Consider the following 11,546-nt stretch of genomic DNA (forward strand, 5'->3'; position numbering starts at 1 on the left):
TAATGGTGAAGAAATTGAAAATGCAATTCACCCGTAAAGCACTGTTGATTTGTTTGTTCATTTGGATTTACATTATTGCATGCTTGCAGCAGGCATTAGCTTACGGGCTGGAAGGCAAAATCACCCGTGTACATTCCCAGTCACGACTGGAGGTACCTATGTAATGCGTGAGATGTAAACCATACAAATCATTACAAAGACAGTAATTCCATGATCTGATAATGGAACGATGTGCTCCGAACGTGTTCAAAGCATATCATTTGCCAGCTACGGTTGTCTAAAAACATTTGAGCTGAACGCTAGATTTTCCTGTCATGATTGGATGGCAACAGATGCAGTATGACTGAATCAATGAGGATTTCAACCTTAGAAATATTGCTGTATAACATACTGGCTCTCATTCATCACCAGACTGTACAAACTGGGAAAGTTTCATAAATCAGATGAGACAAGTTCCTCATGAACATTTGAATTTGTGGTGGTTTCAATAATGGCATGATGAATGAGGCCCATTGTGTATAACAGCTGTGCATATAGTGAAAAATTACCAAGCAAACACATTAATCTGCAATATGCGATGTCACACAAAATCATTTATGTAACCACAATATAGATGAAGACTATCCATTGCTATCACTTGCCATCATAGCACACATCTTAAGCTATTTAGTGGCAGTCCTAGATAAACCCAGTGTCTTGCACAGAGTGTAAAAGGATCCCGGAAAGGTTTGCTGACTTTTCCCACCTCCATTTTCCCAGCCCATCCAAGGATTCAAACTAGCAACCTTCCAGTCACAAAACCAGTTGTACGACCATTAGTCTTCTGCAAAATCTCAAAATGTCTCAAGGCTTAAAATTCCATCTGTAACTTGTCTCCCAACCCCATCTACGTCTTCCCACAACTCTGCAACTTATAAGCAACTTTTAATTCCTGAAATAATAAGGGATGATAGTTTTTACCTGGATTCACCTGCTCAATCTATTTCATGGAAGGAGCAGATGGTCCTAAACCCAGTCTATGTTAAAAAGGTTCATTACTTACTATCATGTTGCAATAATCCCTAGGCCGACTGTCAGAGGGTGAAGTCAGGTTTAGTGAAAGTAAACAACTTAATGGTCTGACAAGGGACCAGCACTGTAGAAATGTAGGTCGATTTACATATGCCACTCTTTGTTTCTGTTCTAATGCTTTGAAGTTGGACTAAAAACAGTTCGGCTGGTCCCAGCAAATATAATTCTGCTCCCAGCAACGGTCCCGAGGTTGTCGAGCTCGCACACTGCTGCCAGAGAAAATATTTTCTTTGATTTACTTTGAAAAATAAAGTTAAAATGTCTGTACACATGCATATCTGTACCTGCAGGACAACACATGAAAGTTTGAAAAAAGTTTGAAAAAACAAAACAAAACACTTTATCATTATTGCCTGTTACCTTTTTCATCCTTTAGACTTTCAGCTGTTCCGGGAAGTAAGCTGGCAAAAAGGGAATTTATGCATAAGCTTCTTCATTATTTTGCTCTATTACCCATAATCACCGGCATACAGAACAATATGATTTTTATTCCCATAGAGTTGCCTGTATCTTGCATTACTACAGCATGATTCCTCTTGGAGTGGAGCAACAGAAGGTGATGTTGGAGCTGCTGCAAGTACCTTTCAAAAGAGCATAAGTTGGCAGTATAGCACTCACATCAGTGGTCAGGTTGTACTTCAGCACTTCCACACAACTTCCACTTCCAGATAGTTGTTCATTTCGTTGCCTTTACAATTTGCAATTTGGCCTTTGCTGTTCCCCTGACCATTAGTTAATTTTAGCCAAATTTCCCATATGTATTAGTTATTTTATAGTGTATTTATTTTTATTAATAACAGTCATCATTTTTCAGTTGAATGATTCTGTCTTCCGTTGCTTTCTAATTCACAGTATGCTGCTTTGTAACTATTTATGAAGCTCACTCAGATCGCACCAGCTCAAACATTTGCGAGATTAGAGCAGAGATGCATTTTGTATTAAGTATGCAGTATAGAAAGAAAACAGTATACTGTATTTGTCAGAATGATGGATAGGCTAATATATGATGTTATGAATGCATTGTCAGTGAGGGATATGAACTGATAAATGAGGTTATATTCAGCTAGTAGATAGCTCTGGGTCTTTTTAGATTCAGTTAGGTGTGATGCACACAGATGGGGTTAAATATATTCATTTTGAGACATTAGTATAATTACTGTAAACAAATGAGACAATTGCTGAGAAGACTGGTAGATCTCTGGTAGATTTACCTGGACTGGTAAATCTTCTGGATTGTTTTACGGCACAGAACAGGAACTGTTTTTACTTTGCAAGTATAAGACTTTATCCCAGTTCCACTACCACTTCCACTGCTGTTATCGAGGGCTGTTATCGGCTCTTATCCTTCTTGCTCTTCAAAACAAATGCTCGTGCAGCAACACCAGAGAGGAGGAGAGGGAAGAGTAGCAACATCCTCTTTGTGACAGGAAGCAGCGGGTTTATGGGATATATGGTCTTAATTTTGAGAAACTAAATGCTACACACAGCACCTTTAAGCACTAGAACTCATCACCATAAGAGGTTTGGGACACATCCAGACCAAAAAAAAAAAGACTTCTTATTAGAATTATTTATTAATTTAGGATTGGAATTAAACAGTAAATCTGCACTCAGTTTGTACTTCTCTCCGCCTACTGCGTGTTTTAAAAAAAAAAAAATAAGACAATGGCCGTGAAGAGCAGGGGGAGAGGAGGGGGGTTTGGGGTTGGGCCGTGTTGGTGAGAAGAGAAACGGGGAGGAGTGTTCTGATAGGCTGGGGTGGTGAGATTATTTTACCAAATGACATATTGTAGGACAATAACGAACACGGCTGCATGTCTAACTGAACATCAGCTGCTAGTTTTAACCACTGGAGGGCAAACTGAGCCGGGTTTAGTGAGATAAAAACGGCATCGGCACAGTTCTCAAAGGCTCAAATGTCGACGATTTGACCGCCGTTGTCGTATTTCATAACTAAATTTCATAACCAGTTTACAAGTCAAAAAAACGTTTTTGTGTGGAGTTACTCTTTAAAACTCTTAAAACTCTCAATGGTGAAGTGCTAATGAGACACAGAGGAACATTCTCTGGTCAGCTTGTTGGTTTGCAGAGAAAGGTCAGGAGAAGAGTCACGAATAGCAGTAGCTGTTGATGAGTCATCCTGTGAGTCATACTGCGCATCTGCTACACCTGTCTCTTAATGACCTGTTACTAGGATGACTGATCTGTAGGCAGCCTTCAGTGATGCTACGTCAACGAATGAGGGAGTAGCAGGCTGGTCTGATGATTGACAAGACTGTTTCATAACCAGAACTCAAATGCATAGCTAGTTCCTATAGACTGCCCACGAGAAAGAAACTAAATTCCTTCCTGCAACCTTCTGATGACGTGTGTGTGTGTGTGTGTGTGTGTGTGTGTGTGTGTGTCATGTAAATTAACAAATTCTAAATTATACTGTGACTAACAATCACAACGGTGAGAATCAAAACCCTAACCCTCATAGTCTTAAAACAATGTCTCACACCTGTATTATTTGTGGTGTGCCTCATTTTAATAAATAGACTCTACAACAACTTAAAATAGAAAAAAAATAAATAAATTGCAGATAAGCATGCTTTATTCGGCATAGGACCGCAACTGGCTTCAGCAAAAGCAAAACCCCTCTCACAACACAGAGTAACCATGGCACAAAAGACACATTTTTAGCAAGAATAAGAGGCAAAATCATACAAAACAGACCCAATATTTGTGAATAATATTTGTAATTTTTGTTTGTCAGATACTAACCTAACCGCTGGACATCATCATAACTCCTACTTACTTACTTACTGACTTAACTCAGCAGTCCTTGATCTTGGCGTGATGTTGAGCCGATGCCCATCAAAGGCTCTGGACCACAACAGGGCCCTCTCAAATTTTAATGAAAGATTACACTTCACATGAAGACACCACCTTGAAATATTAATGCTGGCCTAAGTCAACATTGCAGCCCGCAGGATGTCATTAACTTTCTCTTAAAGTGCTTGTTTTCAAATTTCTGCACGTCGAATTTGGAATTTGCTCATGCAGTGTAACAAAGGAGAGAAGAGAAGCATGAAAAGGGATCAGTGCCAATCCGAAGGAGAGGAGTTTAACTATTTGATGATTATGATTGAGCTATGTGGAACAAAAAAGAAACAATGGATTTGAACTACAAAACAGAGTGTTTGGGGGTGAGTAGACAAGTTATTTTGATTAATGGTAGTATTGCTATGCTGAGCTGGGCTGAGAAAACATTAGTATAGCCTGTGCAGCATTGAACTGTATAACTGAAAGCGTATGCTATATGTTTCCTCTAGTTGACTGATCTATCCCTCAATCGTTCCAGACTGGCTATCATTCCCGGAGTAACACACCATGGCCTGATAAAGTAAAGTGGAACCACCTCTCTTTTCATTTTCACAACCCCGCACCCCCGTCCTATCACCTCCCCCACCCCCGCCCTGCTGCCAGTTCCCACCACGGTGATAAGTACGGTGTCACTAATCTCTGCTTATGGGAGCAAAAGACACTAATAAAGAGCTGATGGATGCCATCCGGGATTCCCAGGTAATCAAATAGGCAAATGAGGGGCTGTGTTAACTGATGTGTCACCTCTAATATCTCTCCAGCCTGATGAATTTATAAATAAACACACAAGGGGGGTGGCTGTATATGAAGGAGAAGGAGGGTGAGGAGAAGGAAGACGCAGAGCCAAGCTATACAGGCACCAGGAAAACAGCATATAAACGGATGTGTGGTCTGGAAAGATTGTGGCACGCCTGTGTTTACTGTGAAGCCGTTGATGCAAAAAGTAACCATGCACACCATGTTGACCCTACTCTAGATATGCTGGCTACATACAGCGCCTCCATAATACATCTTGGTAAAATTCCTTGCACTCTATAACCTTGTTTTAAATTTAAAATTATTTGATGTCAAGCTATTGTGGGAAAATCTGTAGTGGAATATGGGTATATGGAATGTATCGTGAAATGAAATTAAACATTGGAAGTAAAGTATTGTTATTATTATTATTTTATTTATTTATTTATTTATTTAGATATATTTATGTGTGGACCCCAGGAAGAGTAATGGCTATTTGCGTAGCAGCAAATGGGGATCTTATAAAAAAAATATATATATATATATATATAGAATCACAAGTCAGAATCAATCTATCAAGTCAATCTATCACTCTTTTTTTTAAATCTCAGCACATGCTATCGTCTGTCCTCTCCATTTTCTGTCTCTCCTCAGAAAAAAAACAGAGCTTACAAAATTTGTAGATGCTCTGGTTGGCAGGTTAACAGAAAGTAGATGTGATTATGGCCATTATAGCAACTAACTGCAGCGGATGCCATTTTGCCACACGAGTAAGAGTTGGAGAGTTAGGAACATTAGTACCGCAGGTGATGTGTGACATTATGAATAATGCTGACATTCAGGCAAGGAAGAAACATGAAAACTAGAAAAAACAGCCCATATTTTCAATGGGCATACAATTTCTGCACTTCATTGAGGACAGTCAAGTAGTTCTTAAGCCTTGTGTGATCTTTACCAGCACACAAGGCTTCATAACGTTCTTCATAGCAAACAACTCTGGGCCATTATTCCCACTTGCTAAGTGCTGCCAATACTAAGTTCAAATGGTATGAGAAGCCAGCAACCCACTCAGCATTCTCAACCTCTGAGGGAACGGAGAGCAAATATCTCACAGCATTTTTCTTAGCAATCCTGCTGATTCAGAGCCAATCAGGGCAGGTTTCTGAGGGTTTCTGTGTTTTTTTTTCTGGATTCAAGAAGCAACGGAATAAGAAGAGTAAACCTTGATCAAAAAGCATCCTTGAGACTCCAAATTTCCTCTTCACATGTGCAGTTGAGGTTTGATTCTATCTCCAAACACAAGTAGACCTGGATTTAGCCAAGATCTGATTGTGCAAACAGGTTGAGTTAAAGGGCATGAAATGGGTCGCAGCTCTATGAAATTTTCCTAATGTGGTAATTATTATTTTTTTCCCCTTTGGCCTCAAAAAGGTATTCATTTGGCTCATGTTTGAATGGGCTTAAAATTTAGGGCCTTTGTAAGCTTTTCTAACCTGACAGGGAAAGAGGGAGAGAAATACAGAGGAATTGATGGCAGCAAAGTAATGGGTGTGGAGCATATGTGCTTGTTTTTGTCTCCAACCAGATCCATCACAATGTGAAGATGAGATTTGCTGTGCTTTAGCCTTCACATAAAACAATAGACTGAATGAGGGAGAGAAAATGATAGGGTGAACATGGCATTTCTGTGTCAATCTGTCAATATTTTTCATCACTGTATCATTATATTGCGGGAAAAAATAGGAGCCTTCACAAAACAGGGAGATAGAAAATATATAATCTGCTATGGATGTCAAAAACTTCAAAACAAATGAGATAAAAAAGTAGGTATTGTAAAAAATCAAATAAGAAATATACCAAAAAAACAATAGAACTATAAAGCTTATGATAACTGTCACTGCCACTGAAAGTAGAGTGGATCCATATTACTTCCCTCTGTTGCCCTTTTCACTTTTATACACCTCATTTCTTTCTACACATTCCATTGGGAACGCAATGTATTACCAATAAGAAGTGGCTCTGACAACACAGAGACATTGTAGGAAATAAGAGGAGACTCACCATCCATCCACTGGAAAATTTCATTCTGTCAGTGTTTACAACAGACAGAGATGTGTTGGATCAATGAATTATGAACAAAATTGAATGAAAAAAACAACAGTAATACATAGCTAGATAGATACATAAATAGACACAGGACAAATATTACTGTAACATTGCCTTCACTATCAAAATGTATGTTTTTACTATTGTACAGTCACCACAGCACCGTGGGCTTCAAGAGCAAAACCAGAAGTGAGACACTTCACTCCTCTCTATCTGTGCATTATGAAACTTGGTCATGGTGTGGTAAAAATACATTTCAACAAGTCCTGTTCTTTATTAGAGCAGTATCTAAAAATGTTAAAGTTGTATTGTACAATATTGGGAAAAAAAATGTTTTTATGATGGAAAGACAACACATACATACAGACAATACAGAATCACAAAACGCAAATATGTCACCGTTCATATAAATATGACTGAAATAATATGCCACCTCCGTCCGCAAGATTTTATCAAGAAACCCGCATCGGATGAGGCGCGCGCACAATCGCGCAGCGCTTTGAAAATATGCATCACATCCCTCAAATCACAGGCTGCAGATGGGATGTACATACTGTACCGGTCCTGCTGCCTTCAGATGGCTGTAGGGATTTTGTCAATCGAAAGGGAAAGCCCTCATACATCTGACAAACAGTGGATGACTGATATCTGGGCGAGATTAAGAATCACTCCTAAATCTAGCTCAGTACAGGTTACAGTTCCCTTCACATATAACGATGAGTTGGGCAAATGTGCAACTTAACCACAGTTCATGAAATATGACTAAGCTGTATACATGTCCTACCTGGTGTCTATTAGTGTGATTACAATCGTAGTATCCCGCATAGGTTACTGCAATTATGCTTCACTTAAGAGCATAATTGCATTAATATAAATATGAGTATGGTGTTAACTCGCATTATTCCCCTAATTGCATTATAATTGCATTTTTGATGTGCATGTAAATGTGGCAGTGAAATAGGCATAACATAAAATGACATACAAAAAAAGGGTTCACGTGATTTTGGAGAGGTCTATGTGCACGTGTGTCTTTGTGCTATAAGACAAAGTCTGAGTAGGCAGAAACACAAGCGCAATTTTCGATACCAAAACTGCAATGCGCCACCTGAATTGTTCTGGCTCTAGTGCGCTCCCCGGCCATTTCGGGGCAAGCAATGTCACGCCGATCCACAAAATTACCTAATGGGTGCAGGCGTGAAAAAAATCTGCTTGCGTCCAAAGGAATTGCCAGTTTGCCGGTGAAAGGTCATTGCGCTTGATCGGCGCCGGCATGAAATTAGAGCCCTATTTCTCATCACCATGAATGTGCCGTGGGACTGCAGGGAATCTGTACTTGTTTTTACTACAGTCATGACATGGCTAATGTTGCAGGCGCAGGACCTGCTCTGCTAATGTTCCACTCAGTTAAACAGACTCTCCATCGAATGGCTAGAGAGACAGAAGTTGTGAGAGAAGCCTGGAAAAACTTTAGATAAGAGAGAAACTCTTCCCCTGCTAATCAAAGCACTACCGCCTGACTAATCACTCTGGATGTTTCCTCCCTGCAATACTGCCTGTTGTGTGTGTGTGTGTGTGTGTGTGTGTATGTGTGTGTGTGTGTGTGTGTTCCAGGCTGGAAACGAACGCTGTCTAATTATATTACCGGCACTGTGTGTGGGTGTGTGTGTGTGTGTGAGAGAGTGTGTATGTGTGTCTATCAACTGATAGGGAGAACCTCCCAGAATCAATACAGGGTGGATTACCCACAAATCAGGAGATAACCCAGAAAGACCTATGCACTCGTTCACATTCACTTACACTCACACACACACACACACACACACACACACACACACACGGACACACACAGCTAATGTATTAGGAAAGGCTCTTTTGTCAGATAGTTATCGGCTGAATAGCCAACTAACAAGGTGTAATACATATCCTTTGATTGATAGCATCAGAAATAAGAGGATTTAGGGGAAATTACAACGTCTGCACAATGAACAGACTCTCTTATCGTAATACACTCCCCCTGGGTTCATAATTTACTTTATCAATTTATTCTTTGCTGCCTCATGGTTCCCTGCACTATTGGACATTGCATAGTTGCATAGTGTTTGCATAGTGTTCAATGCAGTATTGGACACTCCCTACACCTCCTGTACCATAGTATATGCTACACTGCCTGAATGCATACAGTGACTGAATGTTTAGCGTATATATCAGCGTATATATAATGAAATCTCGTCTACTGTCTACAGCAGTGATTCTCAACCTTTTTTCATATCAAGTACCCCTAATTTAGTCCACATTAGAGCCATGGGCCCCTTTTTGATGAGATGTTGTCTCTCGGACCCACATCTGAGAACATTTTTATTGTTAGATATGATTTTGTCCAAAATGACATGACTATGTGTATTATAGGTATAGAGATACCACATGAAACTATGGCCAAAATAGTAATTCTTCCACATTCTCTAATTGTGTTCTTCTTCTTGCAAATAAATTGAAATAATGGTGAAGTTTAACAATTCATCAGTTTGCTGGGGACCCTCTAGAACCCTCTCAAGGACCCCTGGTGGCCCCCGGACCCCACGTTGAGAACCATTGGTCTACAGCATGCCTTACACTGTCCTTTTTCACTGTGTGTGCAGTACTGTTATTGTCGTACCATGTGTTAGTATGTACTGTATCACTGTGTAAAGTTATACAGGTTTTACCCAAGTTATATACCCAAGTTTGAGCTGTTGCTGTTCAGGCCTACTGAATGTATGTCCTGAAGATTTTGCACATGCCTTTGAATGGGTTTGATGAAAACCTTGGCTTCTTTCTCCTTCCCATCAGCCTGGTGAAAAGTCAGGCCATGAACTTATCACCTTGCCGCCTTCTCCTTCTGCTGAAGCATTGCCTTTAAACATTGCCCGCCTTTACATCAATTTAATATGGAACAGCTATGCACAAAGATTGAATTGGCAACTTGACCTTCGGATCTTAATTGGATAAAAGCATACTATAATACACTTGACAAAATATGAAATGATTTAGGCTATTCCGCATTTTTGCTCTCTTAAGAAATCGCAGAAAGATTTTCTATATCAAAAGATGATTTTCTTAATTGCTTTCCACTCAACTCACCGACAAGCCAATCTCCATTTGCACTGCATCATGGGCAAACAGCTGGAGACAGAGGCCTGAAATATTCCCCACACACCCTTTGAAAGGAACCTGTCGCGAGGATGGAAAGCGCTCATGCTGCTGCGAGTAACATCGAGAGGAACGTCTGCTGTGCGATTTAGTTTGTCAAATCATTGTTCAAAAGACACCGCAACACATTGATCAAGGCCCCTGTTCATAAGCAAATATTGGACACACCGGGCATCTGTTATTAGCGCGTTTAAACAATTTCTCGGCACCCTCTGTGCACCCTGGTAGCGCCGTGCCCTTTGATGATCCCTTAAAAAACTCAAGCACATAAATGTCAGGACACATCCTGATTGCCTGAGTTGTGGAGAGTCAGATTGCTTTAAATGCCATTTAAATTATTCAGAGACCAATCAACAGCACTGCATAACCTAGTTAATTTACTTCAGGTTTTTGTGATAATTCAGTAATTCACATGTTCTATTTGGTGTTTATTAGTATGCAGATGTCTTGTTTTACATGAGGAAATAAAAGGGATTGCTAGACATTTTGCAGGGTTTTTGGTGCTTAAAGGTGCATATGAATGAATGTAAATTAGAGTGGGAATTTCCGTATCATAATATGAACATCTCAAGTGCGCATTTTGCAAAAGGCCACTTATCCCTGCACAGAATCAGCAGAGGTGGTCTTTTAAGTCAAGGTCTGAACGTTCAACTGCAGGTCATTGCATGTACCATCATCACCAACACCACCATGATCATCATCGCCATCATTATGGCAAGAAATGATGACAAGAAAAATATGATATGAATCACAGTTTAAACCACAATTGCAATATTCTGTAAAATAATCGCATTTTGATTTTTTGGTCGATATCTTTCAGCCCTACCGCCAAGACTCACCTGCTTCTCTGGAGAGCTGCATGAAGGCATCCACCCCCTTCTCTCCGTAGCTGCCCTCCGAGGCCACGGTGGAGACGTAGTTCCAGCCCATGGCCTTGACGATGTCCACCATGGCCTGGGCCTGGAAGCTGTCCGGCGGGACGACCCGGGAGAAGAAGTCGTACCGCCGGTCGTCGCTCAGCTCCGGGGCCGTGGACGCATAGCTGATCTGGGGAATCTGGAGGGAGAGAGGGGGAGCAGAGAGAGAGAGAGGGATGAGTTAGGATGGAGGGAAGGATGGTCACTCAGCTCTTCTGGGAGATTTGGAAAGTGTGTGTGTGTGTGTGTGTGTGTGTGTGAGTGAGTAAGAGGGAGAGAGAGAGGTTATAGAAGTTATCTTGCCATAGGGGTGAAAGGTCCTTTCCCAGAAAGGAAAGTCTGCATGGGGAAAGTGAGTATAAAAAAATAAAGATTAGAACCAAAAGGGGTTATTCACAGTGATGCCATAGGATAACCTTTTTAAGTTCTACAGGGAACCATTTATCTATTGCTTCTTCAAACAACTAAATAAAATAAAAAGTAGACCTCAGTAGACCTGTTCATAACCTACAGCTAGGCCTCTCGGACAGTCCAACCAGAAGCAGCAGACACAACGCAGAATATCACCCTTTATAAATACAAGAGACACTATAAGACACACTGTTACACACAGTTACAAGTCAGCAGGCTAGGCATAGAATAAACCTGTATGCAGCCAAGGAT

The 11,546-nt window shown here is 40.5% G+C and overlaps 1 protein-coding gene across 1 annotated transcript in view; it reads right to left on the minus strand.

The window, feature by feature from the left end:
* Nucleotides 1-11,028, minus strand: part of LOC139667904 (metabotropic glutamate receptor 7-like) — a gene marked incomplete at its 3' end in the record, with an annotated part of 112,846 nt that extends 101,818 nt beyond the window's left edge. Inside the window, exon 1 of the mRNA XM_071547391.1 lies at nt 10,806-11,028. Within this exon, the coding sequence (XP_071403492.1) occupies nt 10,806-10,917 (112 nt within the window). The remainder of the gene's footprint in view (nt 1-10,805) is intronic.
* Between the last annotated feature and the right edge of the window lie 518 nt (nt 11,029-11,546).

Source organism: Centroberyx affinis, unplaced genomic scaffold, assembly GCF_046629955.1.
Source record: "Centroberyx affinis isolate AG114_WGS23_722 - 3 ecotype Tasmania unplaced genomic scaffold, CSIRO-AGI_Caff_v1 ptg005877l_1, whole genome shotgun sequence".
Taxonomy (NCBI): Eukaryota; Metazoa; Chordata; class Actinopteri; order Beryciformes; family Berycidae; genus Centroberyx; species Centroberyx affinis.